Source organism: Penicillium canescens (genome assembly GCF_028828765.1).
Source record: "Penicillium canescens strain IBT 15451 chromosome Unknown utg000005l_segment0_segment0, whole genome shotgun sequence".
NCBI classification, from domain to species: Eukaryota; Fungi; Ascomycota; class Eurotiomycetes; order Eurotiales; family Aspergillaceae; genus Penicillium; species Penicillium canescens.
The window spans coordinates 1,247,553-1,270,693 of NW_026703967.1; the positions used below are offsets into that span (position 1 = coordinate 1,247,553).

The following is a 23,141-nucleotide window of genomic DNA, read 5'->3' on the forward strand; positions in this document are numbered from 1 at the left end:
ATCTAGTATCGCTAAGTAATGCATGCATTGTTACTGAGTAATGCATTTGAAATACAATCGTTGCGGCCGGCCTAGGTAGGCTTAGCGTACATTTGCTAGGGACAATTTTTAGATATGAGGGTCAATGTAATGTCGCCCTAAATTTATTTGTAGGGTAATTTGTTCTCCTTTTCAAGCCTACGGTAACTATAGCACACTACCAGATGAACTGATTAATCCAACGTTGTGGTTGATATTACCTTCAATATATATTAGTTGTCGTTTGTGCCGAGCGGGAGCTAACCCCGGACCGATGACGGATCCACCTACGGGAGGGCCCGAACGCCCTCCCACAAACACTCAAGAAACCACCTTCAGCTTCTCAGTGGAAGATTTCCAGCCCAGGGTGACTATCGGATTGCTCGGATCGCCTTCCGAAAGCCGAAAGCGCACACATAGCGGCGATGCCTTTGCATCATTAGAGAACTTAGGTCAGAGTCACCACAAAGGAGTTGTGGAAACTCATTAGGACCCTAAAAAACATTATCCGCCATTAAACCGTAGTCATCGAAACCACTCAAAACGAGCTCTAGGAGACCAAACACAACCAGAATGTCCTTCAGGAACAGAATGGGAAGCTCTGTGAAGAAGTGAAGCCCTACGAGCACAAACCGAAACCTTACCTTCGGCGCTCTATCTAGATCATAGGCCGTTGTAGCGGCCAGCAGCAGTAACCCCTCCCTTCAACCGAACCACTAACGACCCTACGAATAGCGCAACTACGTTCGAATCAGCACACAGCGATCGTTTATGGGCCCACGAGACAACGACGGCAGTGACGGAAACACCTTTGGCCGATACCTCGACGGGCTCCGCCAACACCCGGATCCCGTACAAAGTATAGGTAAACAGAGCACTGGGGACATAACACGCTATATATTGTAGAAATGATTGATTTTGGATCCCTCCAAGCCTACCCGGTCGGGGTTCGATACCCTACACCTACATCGCTGCAGCCACATAACGTGAGAATCAGTGCTTCGCCCTGAACGCCAAAAGTTCAGGCACCGGCTGGGTATGCGTGCATACAAGTCCACATACAAATGATTGTTCATTCCTACTACCGAGAAACCTGGATGAGCGCAAACAAAGCACCCTAATGGATCATTTCATTTAGCGAAAGCCTCAGAAGACCAGGATGTGAGGCCAGGGATGCCCAGGTCTAGGTGGTGCAGGATCCATGGATGTCGTAATCAGACACCAGGGCAAGACACTGGAATATGAGGATGAATTTGTGGGAAGCGTAAATCGGCACGAAATGGTTGATGACACAAGGGTTAAACTAACGGGCAAAGATATTGCAAACTTTGGCGGGTAGACTGTAGCGATTCGAGTCGAAAACGACACAAACAAAAAATTATCCAATTAGTTAAAACTACTTCAAGTTAAATGAAGTGCAGATACAGGTATCTTTATCAAGCATTAATTACATAGCATTTAACCTCATTTTGCTCCCACGAACCCATCGTCATTCCTACAGTTCACCCTCACTCGACCTCAGTCTTTTGCTCCGTAGATCCGAACTTCATGCTCATCCATTTGTTTCGTGCTGCCTCAGAATCCCAGCCCGGATTGTTGCTGTTATCCTTCGCCTCCTGCAGCCATCCATCCCAGTTCTTCGTCGACGGTGCCATCCCCGTCTTTTTGACCCAGCCAATCTTCCCGGTTGTTCGAATAGCATCCCAGAGAACCAGGGTGTAGTTCTTCCTATCGGCCCCAGGAAGCTCCTCCACATGATACCGAGACTCCATGTTCCACATATCCGCCGGGTCCGTCAGTAGCGCCATGGCCCAGTAGGCGAGGTTGAGGATGATATAGGCCAGTCCGACGGCGATCTGAAGTTTCCAGCTGCAGTTACTGAAGAATATGATGGCAGCCATGAGAAGAACCGTGCTGGAACCGAGAAGACACTGGTGCACCCGTCCCTTGAAGACATAGTCGCAGACTTCGGTACCCGCGTAAAGCTCGCGTGCGACCTCCTCGGAGCATTTGACAGAGACAAATGCTCCAGCTCGCGTGCGGATCACAACATCTCCGGGGGGCACATCACCCTTGACAGTGCGGACCGAGAGTCTCGGTCGCCACTGCGCGGACATACAAGCCATGCTGGTAGATAGTGACATGGTCCCTAGGCCAAGAAAAGCGACCGCCTCATGCTGGACACCGGCCCAGATGAATAGCGCAATTGTCATCAGAATTGAGACCAAGGTCACCAGGTTCAACGGGCAGAACCGATGCAGTGGGATAATGGCTTTTTCATGGCCCTCTTCATCGAAGACCTGGTTCTTCTTGGCGTGCTCGGGGTCGTCCTTCTTGTGGGTGATTTTGAAGGATCTAAACTGATATGGCTTTAGTTCGTTGATTTTATGAATCACATCAGCGAAGAAGTTGAGTTCGCTGAATTGATTGCCGGAGTAAACGCCAACGACGGTCACATCCTTGATGGCGGGCAATCGCGCTGGCCGGTCGGTGTCCAGCATCGTCTCGGGGGCCGGTAGGAGACGAGGGATGCTGCCAAAGGGCGATGCGGTGATAGCCTGCGCATACTTTCCAATGGCGGATCCTCCGACGACGGCCAGCAAACCGACGATGTCGAAGCTCCATGACACCGAGCCATCATTGACGTTCAGTGGAAACCAGGGCATGATGTGCTCTTTGAGGGAAGTATCCGGGAACGTGAAGAATGAGGAACACAGCAAGGTAGGAGAAGAAAAAAAGATAAATAAACATTGCAAAACTAAAAACTATCCCCGAAGGCCACGGACAGATTCCGAGGAAATCTGCAGGCCAGGACCCACATGGCCATAGGTTGATCAACAGTACATGCCCAAGTCCGAGTCAACAAAAGCAAAAGAGGCAACGAGGTGGCAGCCAGCCATCTGAATATTGCCAGAAAAATCAACCACATTTTGAGACCAAGTGGAGATATACAATGGGGCATCTCCATCGGGGACTCCTAGGATGCAGATTTGTCCCGCGCCAGGGTGGTGATTGGGTCCATTTAGTGATTGACATTAGAGATGGAAGAGACCGCATATTCCCGAGAGTGTTTTTCAGCGCGGGACGATGCATAGTTCGTTGCCCTCAGCTCCGCTCCTCAGTGGGGTCCAATAGCGGTAGTCCAAGCCAGCCGGCCCGCACAGACAGGGAATATCTGCATGACACATTACTCAAAGTTGCGATTGGGAGCGGAGTAAACAAGCTGACTCGATGGTCTGCGGCCCACCCTGATGGCGTCCCCATATGTTCGCCACCCATCATTCGTTGTTGACACAGATTCACCGACCAACGATGAAAAAATATCGCAACCGAATCTTAGCACTTTTTCCATTCAGCCTAGGGGTGGCGTGGGTGGAGATGTTGCAGTTGGCTTAGCTCCACAGCTAAGCCAGCCACCAAACAGACCCGAAATGTCGGAAAGGTGCAAGGGAGACCGAAGGAAGTACTCTCCCTCCCCATGAGTCCATCACAGTTGAGAAGAATAACCAACGACACCCTGCAACAGCATTGATTGGTGGACCACGCGTGGAGCAGATACAATTCCCTGATAGCTGCTGAGGTGGAGATTCGAGTTTCTGAGTACGTTCTCTACCTGATTTGCCGTCTCACTCGAAGTATGTTGATCACCGCGAGATTGAGACAGATACAGATCTCTAGCGTCTTGTGAGCCCCACTGTGATGATGGTGCCCCTTGATCGTGTGGAAAAACAATCTCTGGTCTGGTTCGCACAGGCTGTTGCGACGATCTCATTCTCCTAGGCGCTGAACTATTTCGCTGAGCTATACTGACACGGGTAACTTCCCAACCTCCAAAACTAGATCTTCTCATTCGACAACGCCTGCCGACCAGCGTCGTTGCCTGACGTCAACCCATTGAGGTATTTTTTGGCCGTGTCGTCCAGCTGGGTTCCGGCGAGGAGGATACCCATGATATGACCCGCCAACTGACCTTGCGAGATGATGCCGCAGCGAATTACGTCGCTCATCAGATCGTAAGTACTGTGTGGCTTCAAACCCCGCATGATGCGCTCTGCCGTCCTGGTCAGTTTGGTGCTTCAAGTGTGATGTGATCGCGGGGTGCCACTCACTGCTCAACCCCCAGCTGGCGGGCTTGGTGATCTCCACCTTGTAGCTGCGGATCCATGACTTGGGATACGAGGCTCGCAGTCCGACCGGGTGACCCAGGCTCTTGATCGAAAGAGTGCTCGTTTTCCGGAACTCGGGAGCCACGATCTCCTCGTTTTGATTGTCCTTGGGTTGCTCGTCGGTCGACTTGGAATTTTCGTCCTGGTCTGCCTTCGCGTTTGGATCCTCAGCATCCCCGGCTTCCTCAATGTCTTGAAGATCTGCTAGTTATGAGCATCGTATACTTGTACTGTTTTATCTTTGGAAAACTGACTTTCTTCGGGTTCCTGATGATCTGCTAAGTTATCACCCTGAGTGTTTGCCTGGCTCGGTTTGGAGGTAATGCCTGTAAGCTCCTCCAGGGCCAATTTGTCCTCTAAACAGCCGTTAGCTAGTTGTTAACATAATGGAACTCCAAGATAACATACTATAAACGATAATTCCATGCTCAAATCGAGCATTGGCAGAGTAGGCGATGAGGAAAAACACATCCACATAGCCAATCAGCCGAATTTTGCCAGCCCATTGCTCCCCATTAATGGCGAGTTCCCATGGATGAATATCACTGTCGATGTTAGCCGAGAAAGCTCTGAAGTGGCTATGGTGGTAAATGGCTTAGAAAATTGTACACACCAGTCGCATTCCAAGGTGTTATCATTAATAGTTCTTCCAAAGGTCTCGAGAACACGGTGGTAGGATGCCATTTTGTAGATCGATTGTTGTATGCAAAAGCTTGGATCAAAGGTCCTTTAAGGGGTCTAATATGATAGTATGTTGAAGACCAAGTGCTTCAAAATAATGATTTAGCGAGGGTGCTGTGAAGACGCACTGGGCAAACAGAGTGGATCAAAGTGTCATAGAGCTGCAGAATAGGGTGGATTGTGAGGGTCCACTGCTCGAAAACCCGATCCCATGTCCCTGTGCGCTGACGTGGTCGTGGTGTTTGCCCTTTTACTCCAATCGACAGCCCTCATCCTCCCGCCTCATGGGTCTCCCGAGTGGGGTCTCCTAAGGCTGCAAGGTGATAGGTTCCGTCACCGAAAACGAGGTTCAGCTGGGATGTGTAGCAATTTCTTGTCTCATGCAGTACAGTCCACCTCGTTTATTATCGGGTCCGTCGGCTTGTGTATATCTTTACCCCCCAGCTTGGTAACCGAGACTCCAAACCACTGCATTTACCATCCAAATTGTCACGTCCCATGAGACAATGAATTCGCTCGCAACAATCAAATCGGCTCTTGCGGACTCCGTCGTCTCCAATTCCGCCCTCAAAGAGGCATATGACTTTGCCAACTTTATTGGTGATCGTTCCGGCCGGTTCAGGGATGTTGCGCTTAACCCAGAGCAGAAGCACAAGCTGCGTCGGGTCCTGAACCATTTCCTCGTTCCAACCGTCAAGCCCAAGTTTGTGGACGATGAGGATATCACACCTCACGATGATCGTCGGGTGCCAGATGACTGGCTGGCCAAGACCGACGAAGACCTGAAGACGCCTGCTCGCATGATTGATGTCGATACCATGAACATGGTCACTACATACAACCTCGGCTTGCAGGACCAGTACTGCATCGTGTCTCACAGCTGGAAAGGCTCTGAAGTTACCTACGGATACTTTAGCGAAGCCAAGAAGTTTGAGCCCAAGAATGGACCTGCCAACACAGAGTCCGAGGGACCCTCGAATGACGTGAGCAGGGTTGTCAACAAATGCAAACAAGATATCAAGGATCTGGAAGACAAGATCAATTCCGCCCTTCCCCATGTCCGTGACAGATCCGATGGAAAACATCCAGAGGATATCGCAACCCTTCTTCAGTGGTATACGGACGCCAATGGAGCTGAATGGGCCCTTGGAAGTTCACAGAAGAAACTTCACGATGCTACTGCGAGCTACTCGAGCGCAGAAAGAGAGGCAGAATATTATGAAGGTCTTTGGAATGACATAACCAACCTTCCTAATAATAAACCTTCCGAGAAGCCAGATGCCTCGACAAAGAATCCGGAAATGCAAGAAGTACAAGAGGCAATCAAAACGCTGAAGAAAGAAGCACTCGACAGTCGCACATCGGCGGAAACGAAACACAAAGCGGATGCGAAATCCAGAGAGGATCAGGATAGCACGATCAAATTCTTCGACCAGAACCGCGAGTTGTGTTATGGAATTGAGGCCCTACTTGTCGCGTTGCAACACATCCGGTCCTCGCGGAAGATTTTAGAGTCTATCGCACAGGCTAAGAAGCTGTTTGATGCGCACTTCCCTAGGGGAGGAAAGCGCTATGTGTGGCTTGATACGTGCTGTATCAACAAGGGGGATAGCTACGAGTTAACCGAGTCCCTGGCCTTGATGGGAGACTGGTATGAGAATGCCGACCTCTGCCTGGTCCATGTTGATACTCCACGAGATGAGTCTTCCTGGATCGAAGAGTGGAAGCACTGGAAGGACCCTTCCTATATCCCGGTGCCATTAAACATGACCAGTTTTGATCAGATTGGCGCCGGTGCTGATGAAGCCGAAAAGAAGAAATATCAGGTGGAGTGGGCAACACGTGGATGGACCTTGCAAGAGCTCGTGCTGAGCAAGGTAACCTACTACGTCAATTCACACTGGCAGAACTTGGTCCGACCGGTCGAGGTGCTTGGTCCCTTGTACTTCCTTCGTCCCTTTGTCAAACGCTATCTGCGTCATCCCTATGTCAAGAGGTTCAACACAGCTCCTTCGGAGCAGCTTGCTACGCTGAAAGAACTCCTTTCACCGGAGCTCATCAAGCCTGGAATGTCTCAGGAGCAGGAGCTCACCGTAATGCTTCAATCCCTGGGCTTCGTGGCACCAAGAGGTCTGCAAGAGAAGTTGGCCGAATCTCAAATCGGAAAAGCAGTTCTCAACTCCTGCAGACAGCTGCCTATAAAATTAGATAATCTCTTGGAAAAGAAGAGCATTGCTAACGATGCCCCCCTGTCCGGCCTCCGATATAAGCCTGACCTTACTGCAAAAGCCGAGTCTGAACTCCCTGAAACAGATGAGCCCCATCTCACTGAAAAGATCTCCCTTTTCAATTACTTGTTGGCCACATTGATAAGTCTCACCGACCAAGAGATTCTCGATGACCGAAAGGCTATTGCCAAGTTCAGCAAGATCGAAAATATGACAAATTGGGTTGTTGGTGATGGTCTCGGAAATTCATCCGCAAGCACCTCCCTTATCACAGCATCGGACCGTGTCACCACTGTTGCCACGGATCAAGCGTACTCTCTGATGGGTATTCTTGGCGTTAGGTTCCCTGCGTTTCCAGCAGAGGGTCTTCCCAAAGCCCTGGCCCGGCTGTTGGATGAGGTTGTGATCGCATACAACGATGTTTCGGTCTTTAACTGGTCCGGAAAGCACCGTGGTAGCCCTCTCCACGGACGATCACTGTATCCGGCGAGCATTGACGCCTTTGTCGATCCCGTGAACAACCCGAATGTTAAGTCAAAGGCACAAACTAGTAGGCGAATTTTGGAACTTTTCCGAGACCAGCGAGTGCGCCAGAGCGAGACCGCAAGCAATGTGAATACGCTTCTGGCTGAGATGCTTGCTCTTAGTAAGAAGCTGCCAGAGCAATGCTCAGTATTTCAACAACTCGGTGATCTGGCCACTAAGATCAAGGAAACCAACTTTGACATACTGAAAGACCGTATTGGAGAGTTGGAGTCGATCGTTCAAAAGATCCACGATTTTACTCCCGAAGAAGCGGACGAGGAAATCAAGAATCAGTCTCTTGCTGGCAGATTGAACAACACTATGGAACGTGTCGACTCGTTCTCCAAGAATCTGAAGATTGAAGCACCCAAGATGGAAATACCCAAGTTCGAAGTTCCTAAGATGTCCTTTGGATGGAAGAAGGGTGGCTCCCAGCCAGCTGAAAAGGCCCAACCGAGCGAGCCTGCAGCACCTGCTACACCTGCCACGCCCACGACCGTGTCGGAGGAAAGACAAGACCCATACGCTGATTTGAAATCGGATATTGAAAAGGTTATCAGTGCTCTTAGTGGACCTGCGAAGGCCCAAGCCGAATCTGCCAAGGACAAACCACAGGACACGCCACAGAACAAGCAGGTTGTTGCCACGACTGAGGATGCGAACAGCAAGGATAGCAACACTCAGTTCAAGCAGCAAGAGGACCGAAGAATGGTCTGTCCAAACCCAATCACGGTGAGCAGTGGTGGTATCCGCGGTATCTTCGACATCCAAAGGATTATCGTCAAGATGGTTGAGCCTGATGTGCTGCGTTCTCGAATCCGTACTGCAGTCAGAGGCCAGAAGATCGACGGATGGTGCATCATCAGTACAGGTCTCTCAATGACACTGGTCGCGTTCTCTTGTGAGCGAGACGTGCTGGCGCAGCAGCTTGATTTGTCGGAGGTCATTGAGACTTCCCTTAAGCCCGAAGAGCCTGCCAAGGATACCACTGAGGAAGAACCACCAAAGGAGCAGGGCATTCTGAGTGAACTCAACTTGGAAAAGACCCCTGAGCAGGTCAAGGTCGGCCGCATGATCAACTTCGTGCAAAAGCAGAACCTCGACGGCATCGCTGGAGAATGGGTGCTGGCCCGCTTCTCGGGTGTCGAGGGAGCTAAATGGTTCCTCTGCCTACTGGAACTGGGTGCTGGAAATGATTTGTACGGACGGAGAATTCCTACCGACGCTTTTAGCTTTGAGGATGCTGCACCTGAGCAGGGCCTGACAGAGTACTGGCACCAATTCACCATGGAGAAGAAGGCGCGCACCTGCGATACCCTCGACATGTATCTCAACCGCCAGAAGCTGTGGCAAGCTGCTGGCCACCAGATGGATGAATTGTCGAAGGTGGAGAACCCCTCCCAGGGACCTGGCAAGCCAGGCTTCCAGGGCGATTTGGAGACCGCATGGGAGATTGTGCAAAATGTCTCTCTAGACAAGGTTGTAAACTTGGGCAAGATGACTGGACAGGGTCTTGGAGGCTTGGGTGCCGAGCTCTGGGCTAACCATCTCGAGGGACGGATTGAGAAGGGTGCTCTGAAGCGCGTGCCAGTGTCTCTGCGCACACCAGTGCGAGACCTTGACCGCAACCGGAAGCTATTGCCAGCCATGTTCCATGCCGGCCGTGAGATGCACATGTTTTAATGACGGAACTTACGAGTAGATTGAGTTGGATGAACGCTGAACGATATACGAGCATCATGTGTCAATTAGTAGTTGTTCTTACCATATAGCTACTTCGATACTCAGTTGTACATTCCAGTCTGCTCCATTGGCAGGAATAGACAAATCGTAGAAACATAATCATCACCGATGTAGATTCTTCAGTAATCGATCCCAAGTCCTAGTCGCAACCAAAATTAGACAGCGGGTACCAAGGACTAGTCAACCAGGTCGGTGATTCCGAACCAAGCAGAGCCTCCGATCTCTGGCCCAAATCTCTAGCCCCGATCCCTAGGGCTGAGTATTTGATCCACTATCTGCCCTTGGCAAACCTAAGATGTGTTCGGACCCTACCTACGCATGCTAAACCCGCTTAGGTCTTATGCAGTAATTGTATTTCCGATGAATTAATCGGTAAAAATGCATCAATTTCTTGGCAATGCTGGAGAGCCAAAAGACTACATTACCTTCTAAATGATGGGTGGAAACCAGATTCGGTTGCTTCCCATGGATCACCTCATCTACCAGATGATCATGACCCGAATTCAGTGCAACGATATGAATATTCTTGTCTGACCGGCTAGAAGATCGCGAACTGGTGTGATAAGATGTGCCGTGCCATAAAGCTTTTCGGGAGTCCATTCGCTTGTTGGTCATGTCTACTTACGCCATCCCTCCTCTTGCCTACTAAATGCATCTACGTACGTGTAGGGTGTACTAGAGTTGTCAGGCCTGAGTGCTGCAGTATATGGGAAGCTAATCCACACTAATTTGCTCCTCTAACTGTTTTGTTGCATTTAATTCAGTTTATGATAATATCACTTGGCGGCCGGGGTGCCTTGGGATTTGGTATCGAATAACATTCCCTCCCCTCCCACAATACGGACCACACATATACTTCTCTACTCTGTTTAATCCGGCATGGGACTTGTTCAACTATCAATGAAGCGCCATGGCTTCCACGTTGTCTGGCGGGATCTGAGTTAGGAGAGCATTATACAATAGTATACGGCCACAGTCGCATTCTATTCTTCTGGGTGGACATTTTAGAAATAAAATTGTCCATCAAGGTAAACCAGTACGTTGTTTACTTTAAAGAGATCTCCTGCTCAGGGACTGTCTGCACATTCAAAAATACAGTAGAATTCGAAAACAGTTTACAGTACTTAGATAAAACCACTCAATAAGAACTTTTTCATCTAGAGACCTACTTAAGTCTATCGAAGGATAACCGAATCAGCGTGTCACATATCAGACACGCATAAAAGAAACACCTGTGGCAATGTTCGTCTTAAGCTCGCACAGAGCAGCCTCGAGCAGTTTCTTCTCATTCCCAGACAAATCGCCAATAGGAAGCACCTTGGTGGCACCTTTTGTGCCTATTTGGACCTTGACGGCAAAGTAGTCCACACCAAGTTCCACAGCAAGTTTGTCACCCCCGGGAATACCTGGGAGATATACATATGCCTCTTCTGTTACAGATTGACCACTCTGGGCTGACATAAGAGCTTTAACAAAGCGGAAGCCAGCGTATGCCATGCAGGTCGTAGCGCTGCCAGCTCCTTGCTTACTCTTCACGATCTCATCACCACCGAATTGCACACCTAATATTACCATTAGCATGGGTTTTGCTATAAGATCTGCGATGTGGAAACTCACGGTTGATGACAAGTGCTAATTGCTCATCGCTGAGATGGACAACAGGTTGAGCTTGGCTATAAAGGGGAAGAATGGTGGCCCCACTGTGACCGCCAATTACTGGGACCCTAAGTTGTTTGGGCTCAATATTTCCACCGAGGGCGTGTGCAGCAAATGTGGAGGCACGCACAACGTCGAGAGTCGTAACGCCAAAGAGGCGTCTGGGTTCAAAAACACCAGCCTTCTCCAGAGTCTCGGCTGCAACGGGCACGGTCGAGTTCACGGGGTTCGTCACCACACAGGAGATCGCATTAGGGCAAGTAGAGGCGATTTCGGAAAAGATGTCACGGATGATGCTAGCATTGGTCTGGTTGAAATCAGTATGCCATCGCATTTACGTACATTATGAATACATGATGAGTACGCAGTGGCAGGGCAAGATACCTTAAAAAGATCTATAAGGCTATTGTTAGTTATATGGTCGAAAGGGTATATATTTCAAGGACAGTCGATTATGTTTCTTACCATCTCTCGTCATACCAGGCTTACGGGCAATACCAGCGGTCACAACAACAATGTCTGCGCCAGCAAGAGCCTTTTGAGGCCCCCGTTGTCAGGTAGATAGCCGCTGACCTTCGCCTTAGTGTCTATGTGCATTAGATCAGTCGCAATGCCTGGAACATGTACGATATCATATAGCGATATCTCATCAAAAAGATCGCTCTAAACCGAACTACATTAGCAAGCGTTCATCGTCTGAGACGGGTAAGTACTCACCGCCTTGCAAAGGAGGCTGAGAGGAGTGCCAATTTGGCCTGCGGCACCGATAAGTGCAATTTTACCCATGACGAAGGTATGGAATTTCGAGTTCAAACAATTCTTGAATTTGAATGGTTCTGTGTGTTGGGCCCACCAGACTAATGGGATATGCCTTTGAATTTAAGAAACTACCATCCTGCTCGGTTATGTCACACTCGCGACTTTCAGTCAAATGAGGTGTGCGCAAGCCGGAACACACGGCTATTTATTCAGCCTACGGGTTCAGCCGCAACTGGCCAAATTGATATACGCTGGCTTCTCTACGTTCTACCTGTTGCCGCCAGATGTGGAGCGAAATCAGCGAAGGAGCCGGTGCTCACCTAATTCCATTGTACTTGGTAGCATCTATTTGCTTTTAATTCCCTGGCCGAGAAATTTGGGAAATGCATTACTGTCTATTATCATGGCCACGAAATCGCTGAATTTAGTGTCAGGTCTTTTCTAGGTGTTCCTGTGTTCATGGAGAAGTGCTCAGGAAGCGCGCCTGCTAGGCACCCTACAGCATTACTGCGTACATTATTTTCCAAAAAAAAAAAAGACAACGATATCGAATTCTTCCTGCATTATTAGTGACGAAGATACTCTTAAACAAGCACGTCTCCGTTACCAGCGCTCATGATCTAATGAGGGAGCGTTTAATCTACCGGGGAAGGTCGCCTCCTCATTGAGCCTTCTGATCAAGTTTCGCGTTTGTAACAACTATTTGCTCTGCCTGATTGGTTAGGATGGGAGAGCTTTTACTTATTTAGCAAGGTTGCTAAATCACGGGGTATTCATGAACTTCGAATATCTTCCCAGTATATCTATTGAATAAGGTGTTGGTGTTCTGGAACAGGGGAAAGCAGCGACTCTCCGGAAATCGCACGCCGCACATTCTCCATCGCCCAGGACTCCATCTTAGCCAGTGTTTCAGTGGTGTGAGTACCCACATGGGGCACCATGAGGGCCCGATCCTGCTTCAGGAGCTTCCCGTTGATCGTAGGTTCATCCTCATACACATCGAGACCAACCGCAGCGATATGACCGCTCTCCAGGGCATCAGCCATGGCAGCCTCGTCAATAATAGCGCCACGAGCCGTATTAATGATCACAACTCCAGGTTTCATCTTGGCAATTTCCTTCGCACCAATGAGGTGCTTTGTCTTTGAAGTCAAGGGCACATTGACACTGATGATATCGCTCGTGGCGAGCAGTTGCTCGAAGGAAGCATACTCGGCGCCAGCCGCTTCTTCAGGTGACAGCGGGTTGCGATTGTGATAAATTGACTTGAGGCCAAATGGGTCGCAGCGAGCCTTGATTGCGCGTCCAATTCGACCCATACCCAGAATACCAAGTAACTTTTGCTGAGGATCGTGGCCGAAATCGACGCCGTTTTTGAATGTTCCAGCACGCAATGAAAAAATGGCCGGGTTCAGCTGTCGCAGAGCCCCTAGAAGGAGGAAGATAGCCAGATCGGCAGTGGCATCGGTAACTGGGTCGGGCGCGTTAGTGACAATGATGCCTCTCTTTGCACAGGCAGCTGTATCAATAGGGTCGTATCCTGGTTAATTACATGTTAGCTCTGGGCGATTTTCTTCACGCCGTACTAATCAGATTGGTACGCACCTGCGCCATTGTGGCAGATGTATCGGCAGCCAGCGGGCAAACGATTGATGAGATCAGCATCAAACTTTCCGGCTACCTGTATCAAATCCATTGGTCAGTCGGTTGCTCGGATTTGCAAATTACTCGATTGGAGCTTTGGCCAACTGATGAAAATAAAACAGAGAAAGACATACGGAGCCACTAGCAGATGTCCGATAGATTGCGAAAACGTTCTGGTACTTGGTCGCCACGTCATCAAAGAATTCATCCCTGCTTTGGCTGGTCACAACCTCCGTCTGGGCCACTTGCTGTAGCTGCTCATACGTCGATGTAGCATGTCGGACGGGGCTGAAGAATAGAACAAGAGGCTTGGCTGGAGACATTGTTGTGATGTAGCTGCGAACAAATGAAGTCCTTTTGTGACTGGAGTTTATTACCGAAAAGAAAGGGCGCATGTTCGATATTTCAATCATTTCTTTGGATCACCACGCAAGCAACCGTCATGTTGGAACCAATTTTGGGCCAATTTCGTGATTTAGACTTCCGTCTGGCTAGATCTATTTAGACGCAAACCCACAGAAGAATGTTAGTTATGGCTGAAGTATGCTCCGCAGCATCTTGAAAATCTTCCAATGAGGCAGAAGGAAGCGGGGAAAGGTTCAGGCGCTTCGTTGCGCGATTGGAGCCAATATCCGCCACGAGCCTCCAGTAAATATCCGCCCCGATGACCAATTAACGGGAACTTATTTGCCTCTTCGGATTTACGAAGAATGTCGAGATGTACTTCCTTGCTAAATATTTCGGGGTATTATCGACTGTGGGGTAGCAGTCTGGAGTATAGGTAGTTGCAAACTAAGCTCAGGGCATTTGAGTTCGTTCTAGCCTGACATGCCATAGCCATTATAATGTGTCTCAAACATATCCGTGGTGCCAGCTATAAAGGGGGCTTGTCTTGCTCGCCTTTTCCGCCCACGAGCACCTTTCAGATCCCTTCCAAGCCCTCGAAAGCCGCAATATCTCATCCAGAAGGTGCAAGAGGCTTTACTTTTTGGAATAAGTCCTCAAAATGACTATGGGCTTTTTTGGCCTCACAGGTCCAGCACTAGCGAGGGCTCGTATTGTCATGATAGTTGTCCCTGCCTTTCTATTATTCGGTTTCAACCAGTCAAACATAGGAGGCGTTCTAGGGTATCCTTCCTTCATCAAGTACTTTCCTCGTCTTGACACAGCGGACACCGAAGGATCTACCAAGAGTACAAATGCCAAAGTCCAGGGTTAGTTTGCGTGAATTACCGTCATAATGAAGGGATCATTAGTAACCACTTTGAATCTCATGCAGGTACGGTCGTTGCCATTTACACAATCGGCTGCCTTATAGGCGCCCTGGGTGTTACGCAGATTGGAAATCGTATTGGCCGTCGCAAATCATTGATACTGGTGTCTATTGTGGCCACCGTCGGCCTCTTAATCCAGGCAACTTCCTTTTCACTTGGCCAGTTGGTTGTCGGCCGCATTCTGTCTGGTATTGGCAACGGCGGCGTTAACGCCATCGTACCTGTGTGGCAGAGCGAGTGCACGAAGCCTAGAAGCCGAGGGAAGAACGTTGTTATTATCGGTATCTTCATCGCCACGGGGATTGCTGCTGCTGGTTGGATTAACTATGGCCTCTCCCACGTTTCGCATAGCGAAGTTGCCTGGCGTCTACCTCTCTGCCTGCCCATAATCTTTACTCTCATACTCATTTTCGCGACTTGGTGGTTCCCAGAATCTCCTCGTTGGCTAATCAGTAGGGGTCGAGATGAAGAAGCTCGTGCCGTTATGGTCACGCTCGCGGGTCCTGAAAATGCCAGCCATGAGGACATCACTCAAGAGATACGCGCTATTTCTGACGCCCTTCAAGAAGCCTCTACTTCTGAGCGTGGCTTTTCCGACCTTTTCAAGCACAACCGTCAACGTCTTTTTTACCGCCTATGCCTTGCTGTTGGTATCAACTTCGCTGCACAGATGACTGGTGCAAATGCTATCTCCTATTACGGAACCACCATTTTCCAAGCGTCCCTGGGTTTGCCAGAGCAGAGGGCATCGCTACTCAACGCCGGCGTGCTCACTTGGAAAATTTTTGCTGCCATCTCGGCTTACCTTACGGTCGATCGTTTTGGAAGAAGGCCGCTATTCGTTATCTCTGGCATGGGGATGGGTGTGTCGATGGCTTCACTCGCAGTGACTGTCTGGGTTGTGCAGGACCATTACACATATGCAGCCTCCGTGGCGGCTACCTTTTTCCTTTTCTTCTACATGACATTCTTCCCTCTTGGCTTCCTTGGGGCCAATTTCCTATACAGCACGGAAATTGCCCCGCAGGATCTGCGCATGCATCTTTCGGCCATCGGGACGGCAACACACTGGCTTTTCAACTTTGTCATTGCTGAGATCACTCCAGTCGCCTTCGTCACCATCAAATATCGCTATTACATTGTATACGCCGTGATTGCATTCTCTGTTTCAATACTCATATTGTTCTTTTTCCCCGAAACGAGAGGCCTCTCACTCGAGGAGATGGACAATTTATTCCGAGAACCTGAGAACTGGTGGCAAGTGACTAAATACTCGCAGGCTTTACGAAAGTGTGGGGTACTGGAGCTGGAAGTCGGAGGGAAGATGGAGACGGTCCATCACATTGAAGAACCCGAGAAGTCGACAGTCACCGAGTGAGCTTGCAAGCACATTGTGAGGGATATCTGGGGGCTAGATCTGCATTACCTCAAGGTGAGATTCTTGGCGCTACTGGGAGAGTGTATTATCTCATACGACGAAGGCAATCTCATATTGCTCGAGACAATGGAAATCAGCAATGTATGAGATTCAATATGACTCAGTGATATAGAAAGTGTTCTTGTCTCTCTCTCCTGCTTTCCCTCCTTTTTATAATGCTCTCTGATCTTCCAAAAGAAGTTGGATGGGGCTCAGGCTTTGGATGAACAATAACATATAGAGTTTATGGAGGACAAAACTATGAGATATTATCTGCTTTTTGACAACTATTGAAGATTCGGTTGGCCACATGAAATTGACCTGAATATCCTCATCAAGTATCCTCCTATAAGACAGGGAGAGTTCAAGGATTGAGCGAAGCTGCTCTTGCGAAGGAAGAAAATGACTTCGCAGGTCTTCATTGCAGTCCAGGAAGGATGGTAATTTGTAATCTATGGATCTTGGCTCCTCATAAGTGGCGGCCAAGTCACTGACAACTTCCATGTTCAGCGTAAATAAAGGAAATAAAGAGATGAATACAAAAGGATACTGAAGGGCCTGTGGATTCGAAGCGTAGGTCCAAATTAAAAAAAATCAAATCAGGCTGGCGTGTGGACCTTTATAGGGTATTCTCCAGGGGCTAGTTCGAAACGAGCATATCACGTGTGAGGACCAGAAATACAATTGAGCAGGTAGCATCATGGCATATTTCCGATCAAACAGCCCAAAACTAGAAGGGTCGTCAACGTGTTCAAGTTTCGAACACATATAGAAATTAATTTTGTGAAACAGGATCGCTGGCAATTGTTCAATTCTCTCTGGTCTTATCGTCTTATCTATTACACTTCAACAAAATGCGGTAAATATCATCGGAGGATCATTCATCCCAATAAGCTGAGTGATGAGCTAAAGGATTTGTTCAAGACTTGGAACAATCATGCGGTGGAATCGTCTAAGATGTCCTACGCATATCGGGAAAAAGAACTTCGAATGCAAGAGCCAGGAGCTATTAAAACAGCTCTCAAAGCAAAATATACCGACGTGGAGAAGAAAAGGCTAATCTCGGTTGTAACCAGGATGCTTGATGCGAGCGAGGTGGTGTGGGGAGAGCCTTGCAAAGTGTATTACAAAGATGCTACGGCCACCAAATTGGCAGCCACCGAAGGGCTGGGGTTGACCAAAGAACAGGCTCTGACTCTGCTCACAACTGTTTACAACAAACTTCAAGAAACGGATCTAGTCAAGGAGCATCAAAGGGCCTTGGCGGGGGCAAAAAGGCAATGAATGTGGCGAGCAGCGGATGTATCTAGACTGAAACCAATTTTTGGTAATAATTATCAAAATGATTAGTCTGAGTTTTTATCTTTTATTGAGAAAATGGACGGAGTACTCTGACTCCGTATATTCCGAGGGTATAGGAGTAGGGTTAATCAGATCAGGTTAGGGTTAGTATATCCGACTATTTTACCACATGATCAAGCGACTTTGTTAATATTATCTGACCACTATTTTTTACTACCCATCTATTTCGATTAATCATCCAAAAAATTATGGATAAACTAGGACGGCTGGATACACTTCCCGCCGAGCTTCTCCATGCGATCATATCGCACTTGAGAGATCGTGATTTGGCATCTCTATTAGCCACAAACAGACAGCTATACCACCAGCTTGACCCAATCTTTTACGGCAGAGAACATGTCATGGACCTCGCAATGGGCTGGGCGTGCTCGCATGGAAATTGCCAAGCCATTGGTCGCCTAGTCTCCTTAGGTGCATCCCCTAGCGTGGTTTCTGTGAGAACTAGTTCTTCGGGGTGTTACATCAAAACATCCACTTTACATCTGGCAGCCACTAAAAAGCAAATTGAAGCTTTCCAGTACCTGCCTGGTATTGGCGCACGGCTCGATCATCCTGATTTGGGCAAAGGGGCCATCCCTCATTTCGTCAGCCGCATTTGCAGCCCCGCACATGATTGGGCTCTGCTGCACCTCTACCTGAATGCCGGCCTCGACCATCAGCTTCGTACGGGGCACTATCGGCACCATCGTCCCTTTACCGTACCTTTGCTTGGGATAATCTCCCAGTCGGCATCGGCCTCTCCGCTTGGTCCGGTGCGCCTTTTACTGGACCGCGGTGGTAACCCCAATGAGATATTCTCCTTCTATGGCAACCGACTGGTGACTCCCCTGACTGTGGCAATTCGGAAGGCCCACACTGATGTTCTGGATCTCCTGATCGAGAAAGGAGGACTTATTCATGGACCCCATGTTACTCGTCCTGTCCGTCAGCCTTCGCATATTCCCATCATGGCCGCTGTGACATGCATGTCAAGCCAGAGGACAGCTATGATCGAGCGATGCTTACACCATGGCGCAGACATCAACCATCCAGCACCTGTGATTTGCGAAAATAGCTACCATGGTTGCAAAAAATACCAATACATGAGTCCTGCGCTTGTCTATGTTGATTCCATTCACAACTGGGACGAACCGTCGCATGCCTTGCACCCGGTCGATGGACTCGTATTTCTGGCTAGCCGAGGGGCACTCCTTCAACAGCCCATTCCCATTCCAGATCGTGGAGACCTGGAGCGAATACACAGTGCGCCTTGGGTGAGGTGCTATTGGAGCCCTTCCCAAATGTGCCTGGACTTCATCCTCGAGAAGTGGGGACTAATCAAATTGGTCACGAGTCCAGGTCTTCTCCTGGCTGTGCAATATCTGCTCCGGCACGCGATCAGTGTTGGCACGCTTGCTGAGTCCCTCGCTTCCTACGACTCTAAACTTTTGGTTTTTGGGGATACAATAGTCCAAGTTTCAGCGACATGGCAAGGTCTCTTGACCTATGTTCTGGAGGATTTAAAGGTGGATCCTACCATACTATTGAGCCAATACATCCTACAAAGGGGCTTATGCATATGGAATAAGCCCCTAGAGAAAATTGGCAGCGCCACAATTGAGCGGCTTTTGGCGTCGGGGGCCAACATCAATGCCCGCATGGGGGCCGAGGACGGACCAACGGCTTTGCATGCGGTATGCAAAGCCTTTCACAAAGAGCTCCTGACATTGGAAGAAAGATTTCACTCCTATCATTGGAGGGAGAAGCTTGATGTACAGGCCAAGTATCTTGAGTACTTAGCAAGTCGAGGAGCTGATTCTTCCATCCGCATTGGTGGTCAAACAGCCGGTGAGGCTCTCCTAGTGAATCAGGCGGATATTCCATTGGCGGTTCCGCAAAACATGTTGTCTGTCTCAAAAATTATGCAGGAGGGCAATGTAATTTAAAATGCTCGGCTAGTGAAAAGTCAAACGATCGGCATTTCTTCCATCATCCGTTACCATTCATGTTGCTCCTGATATCTGAACTTGGACATTCCATATTACAGTGTGAAATAAAAATATGTAACGTTTCGGTGTTTGACATAATCCAAATAAGATTCGCACGATACGTAATAGCACAAAATGACTGGTTAGATTTCTATCCACTCTAGCACAAATGAGGGCACTTTAGAATTGCAAGAGGTGGTTTATGTGAGCCAGGGCTCAACATAGTCAGACGGATACAGCTATACTCTCTGCCATACAATGCACCTATTCAAATATAGCCATACCTTGGGAGCGTTTCCCTACGCCTAGCTTGTTGAGCATGAAATGCTGAATCTGACGACCCTGGAAGGAGTCAACCACAGTGATCGCAGCAGGTGTTGTGCCATTGCCGGGGGAAAGAGCGTAAACAAAGCGACCAGAAATTTGAATATCAATAAGCCCAGGGTCACCATTCTTCAAGTCAAGAGTTGACATGATTTTGGAGCCATCTTCACTGATTTCAATCAGTCGATTGGCTGCGGCATCGGTGACAAAGACACTTTCCCTTGCATGCGAATAAGCAGCCCAGCACGTTGCCTTTTGGCCTTCAATGACTAAAGTGCGCTGAATAGACACCTTATTTGTTGTCGAATTGAGGTTGAGGAGTGTGGCCCCAAACGACGCGTCTGTTATCAAGAGATCAGAGGTGTCGGGGATATTAACACCACCGAATAGCACAGCAGTCCCGGATGGTGAGCTTCGGGTATCACGGCTTTCAAAGGTGTATGATCGTGAATCTTTGAATAGTAGAACAGAGACGAAACCGGTCTTGTTGGTATTCGGATCCCCCTTGACAGTGGTGATCAAACGAGTATCATTTGCAGTGAAGAATACCTGCGCGAGGGTGTTTGTGGGCCCTATTGGAGGCGTGGTCTGGCCAAGGTCAAATTCAACGGCTTGCTTCATTTGACCGAGTCCCTCAGACGTAAATGAAGCGCAAGAAGTACCAGCCTTAGCGCCCGTGTATCCGACGCATACCACGCTTCGCTTCACTGAAGCTGCAACCGTAACAGGAAATTCACCAGGTACGATGGCCGGTTTGCCGACCATATACAAGTGAGTGGGATCGGTCTCGCCAATTCTGAACATGCTGAGAGTATTGGATCCGGCGTTTACGACGAAAAGATACTAGTGGATAGAATCAGCTCATAGGTCCCAGCTGCAACTCCCATGCGATATCTTTAAACTTACCTTGTCGGTCACTATCACTGAACCCTGCGATGAGAGGGCGTCTGGAGCAGCAGGCTTGTTGGTGGTCCCGTCGATACTGTCACCTCCCCTGCCACCCGTGGTGATGGTCATACCGCCAAAGAGCTTCCCATCATGTCCGATAGGAATTGAAACAATCGAGTTTTGTTGCTCATTGGTCTGAAGATAGATGGTTTTACCCGGACCAGAGGATTCTTGAGGGCCTTTGGGGCATGCATTTATTATGTTGGCGTACGCAAACCCTGCGAGGAATGGTATCCACAGGCAAAAAGGAGAGAAAGTAGAACGCATTTTGCACAGAGATTGAGAAAAGGAAGCCTATGCGACAATAGGGAATTAGTAGAGAATTGAATCTCATTGACACCGGCTCCAGCGGACTCTTTATATAACATCCTCCGCTCCAGGGGGTTAACGCCGACCGGGTGACCCTGCACCATGGTATGAAGGTATGAACTACATAGATTTAGGAAGAATGATTAAGTCAACATGATCGATATTGAAATTAGCTGCAAGCTATCCTAGAAGGGAAAGAATGATATAGTCAACAATCCAAAATCTGGTTGGTCCCCTTCGAAGTCAACCGAATAGACGCTAGAAGTTTGCACTAGCTTAATTAGGAAATGTTGATTAGGTCAACAATCCACTGCTGCGGCACAACTGGGCTATGATATGCTAAAACTCTATCCAAAGTGGAACTAATTTACCGCTAATATAACTAAATGCCGCAACTCCATGATTATGAGATCAAAGTGGATACCGGGGCCAAGGCTTACTTACTCGATGGCTACCTCCTTGATTGTCCCCAGTCAGTTTAATCTCCTCCCCATTTTTACCTAGCCTTTTATCTCTCTGGTCATTCAATCTCAATCTCCAAACGCAATTTATCGTCCGGATCAACTTGCCAAGACCATTGAATCAATCATGAAGAAAGCTTTTACCTTTCTTCCCGGCCATCGGCAAGATTCTGATTCAGGTACAGAGGTCAAATTCAAGTTTCCTCGTAACGGAGAAGCATTGTTTCATGATTGATATGGCCTACTGATTACCAATCACAGGCAGTACTAGCTCGACCCTCTTTAGGCGACGAGAACAGCTTCGGAAAGCCCAGCGGTATGGAAGTGTTTCTTGTAACCCCAAATCATGCTGATGTTCGGCAGCACACACCGTCTACGCAAAGACCAGTACTTTAAGAATCTAGAGAGTGAGGTATTGCGTTTACGCGCAAATGAAGTGAACTTGGTCATTCAAGTTCAGAACCTTCGCAACCAGGTCGATGTGCTCCAGGGGATTGTGAAGAAACATGATCAATCTATAATATCAGCACCGTTTTGTGCTACTGAGGGTAATAGACCAGACCCCCTCCCCTCTAAAACCCCGTTTCATGTCCATGGCAATGTCCAAGATGGGATTAGTTCCTGGGCATCCAAACCAGATATGGATTTTGAAAGGACCGATGCATATATCGATCTCTCTAGCGAAAGTATCTGCGCCCCTATCAAGTCAAACAACTCTACAGACTCCCACGGCCAACCAGCTGGATTAACAAACGATCCACCGCCGGACCAATTATTCAGTTCTCCATCTCGCACTGCTCTAGTTCAATCGAAGGATTCACAATTACTATGCGCCAATAAGCCGTTTAACCAAAAGATGACTGACATGGGTATGGAATTTATCTTGGCGTGAGTAGTATTCCCTTACTTTACATCTTTCCCTGTCCCCTAATGCACTTACAGACTGGAACACCCTTGTCTCCCCCACTTAGATCGCCACCCAGACAAGCCTAACGGCCATGCTCTGCTTGCATCTGCCACATTCATCCGCTCAAATAGCCATCAATGCGCTCCGCCATCGCATAAGCCCGCACTCATCTTTGACAGACTGCTAGCCCTGTCTGAAGAGCTTGTTCTCGAGGATGAGCTTAGCCCAACCCAGGCTTGGTTTCATCTTGTCCAACAACCTTGGACAAGTAGGCTCGACCTAGATATCCTCAGGCGTCTGAGTTCGTCACTTTTGAAGCTAATCAAATGCCACGGGTACGTGTATTCTGCAGCGGTGAATCTGTATTTGTCGTTAACGTGGGACTGCTTTGACTGATTAGGTTTGGTGCTGTAATGAGAAGAGATGAGTTTGAGGCTATTTTAGTTCAGGCTTCCTCGACTATCGGACTGGGCGATTGAACAAAGATCGGTCTATCAATAGTCCCTTACGCTGTAATCAAAGCTGTATCAGAGCGCGGCGTCTGATAACTTCATAAATGAGATGAATTTGTATTACACCTTGGTCCCTATAAGCAAGGATCGAATCCATGGAGGCTTCTTTGGTAGAAAAAAAGCCATGTATTAGTTCTTTTGTTTTGTTGTCCAACAAGCAATCAATAAATTAATCAATCAAAGTTCTATCGATCTGTTGGAGCCTAATTAGTATCGTAATGGCAACCAGGCGCTTCTTCC

The 23,141-nt window shown here is 48.5% G+C and overlaps 10 protein-coding genes across 10 annotated transcripts; 5 read left to right on the forward strand and 5 right to left on the reverse strand.

Moving 5' to 3' along the window:
- Window positions 1-1,526: 1,526 nt before the first annotated feature.
- On the reverse strand, window positions 1,527-2,684 carry N7446_008059 (uncharacterized protein; the record flags this gene model as incomplete). Its single annotated transcript, XM_058516804.1, has 1 exon — window positions 1,527-2,684. One exon carries the CDS (start codon window positions 2,682-2,684, stop codon window positions 1,527-1,529), a length of 1,158 nt encoding a protein of 385 aa, XP_058370450.1.
- Window positions 2,685-3,854: 1,170 nt separating this feature from the next.
- N7446_008060 (uncharacterized protein) lies at window positions 3,855-4,868 on the reverse strand (the record flags this gene model as incomplete). Its single annotated transcript, XM_058516805.1, has 5 exons — window positions 3,855-4,069; window positions 4,128-4,385; window positions 4,439-4,540; window positions 4,593-4,729; window positions 4,798-4,868. The coding sequence occupies 5 exons, from the start codon at window positions 4,866-4,868 to the stop codon at window positions 3,855-3,857; spliced, it is 783 nt and encodes a 260-aa protein (XP_058370451.1).
- Window positions 4,869-5,371: 503 nt separating this feature from the next.
- Window positions 5,372-9,301, forward strand: N7446_008061 (uncharacterized protein; the record flags this gene model as incomplete). The annotated part of the gene is made up of 1 exon (XM_058516806.1): window positions 5,372-9,301. One exon carries the CDS (start codon window positions 5,372-5,374, stop codon window positions 9,299-9,301), a length of 3,930 nt encoding a protein of 1,309 aa, XP_058370452.1.
- Window positions 9,302-10,570: 1,269 nt separating this feature from the next.
- N7446_008062 (malate dehydrogenase) lies at window positions 10,571-11,803 on the reverse strand (the record flags this gene model as incomplete). Its single annotated transcript, XM_058516807.1, has 6 exons — window positions 10,571-10,923; window positions 10,979-11,324; window positions 11,402-11,412; window positions 11,483-11,552; window positions 11,591-11,680; window positions 11,735-11,803. The coding sequence occupies 6 exons, from the start codon at window positions 11,801-11,803 to the stop codon at window positions 10,571-10,573; spliced, it is 939 nt and encodes a 312-aa protein (XP_058370453.1).
- Window positions 11,804-12,579: 776 nt separating this feature from the next.
- Window positions 12,580-13,743, reverse strand: N7446_008063 (D-mandelate dehydrogenase-like dehydrogenase; the record flags this gene model as incomplete). Its single annotated transcript, XM_058516808.1, has 3 exons — window positions 12,580-13,316; window positions 13,382-13,457; window positions 13,555-13,743. 3 exons carry the CDS (start codon window positions 13,741-13,743, stop codon window positions 12,580-12,582), a joined length of 1,002 nt encoding a protein of 333 aa, XP_058370454.1.
- Window positions 13,744-14,426: 683 nt separating this feature from the next.
- N7446_008064 (sugar porter family MFS transporter) lies at window positions 14,427-16,072 on the forward strand (the record flags this gene model as incomplete). The annotated part of the gene is made up of 2 exons (XM_058516809.1): window positions 14,427-14,634; window positions 14,700-16,072. The coding sequence occupies 2 exons, from the start codon at window positions 14,427-14,429 to the stop codon at window positions 16,070-16,072; spliced, it is 1,581 nt and encodes a 526-aa protein (XP_058370455.1).
- Window positions 16,073-17,068: 996 nt separating this feature from the next.
- On the forward strand, window positions 17,069-17,395 carry N7446_008065 (uncharacterized protein; the record flags this gene model as incomplete). The annotated part of the gene is made up of 1 exon (XM_058516810.1): window positions 17,069-17,395. The coding sequence occupies one exon, from the start codon at window positions 17,069-17,071 to the stop codon at window positions 17,393-17,395; it is 327 nt and encodes a 108-aa protein (XP_058370456.1).
- Window positions 17,396-17,661: 266 nt separating this feature from the next.
- On the forward strand, window positions 17,662-19,398 carry N7446_008066 (uncharacterized protein; the record flags this gene model as incomplete). The annotated part of the gene is made up of 1 exon (XM_058516811.1): window positions 17,662-19,398. One exon carries the CDS (start codon window positions 17,662-17,664, stop codon window positions 19,396-19,398), a length of 1,737 nt encoding a protein of 578 aa, XP_058370457.1.
- Window positions 19,399-19,704: 306 nt separating this feature from the next.
- Window positions 19,705-20,979, reverse strand: N7446_008067 (uncharacterized protein; the record flags this gene model as incomplete). The annotated part of the gene is made up of 2 exons (XM_058516812.1): window positions 19,705-20,607; window positions 20,671-20,979. 2 exons carry the CDS (start codon window positions 20,977-20,979, stop codon window positions 19,705-19,707), a joined length of 1,212 nt encoding a protein of 403 aa, XP_058370458.1.
- Window positions 20,980-21,609: 630 nt separating this feature from the next.
- N7446_008068 (bZIP transcription factor) lies at window positions 21,610-22,868 on the forward strand (the record flags this gene model as incomplete). The annotated part of the gene is made up of 5 exons (XM_058516813.1): window positions 21,610-21,688; window positions 21,744-21,798; window positions 21,846-22,370; window positions 22,425-22,724; window positions 22,790-22,868. The coding sequence occupies 5 exons, from the start codon at window positions 21,610-21,612 to the stop codon at window positions 22,866-22,868; spliced, it is 1,038 nt and encodes a 345-aa protein (XP_058370459.1).
- Window positions 22,869-23,141: the final 273 nt, after the last annotated feature.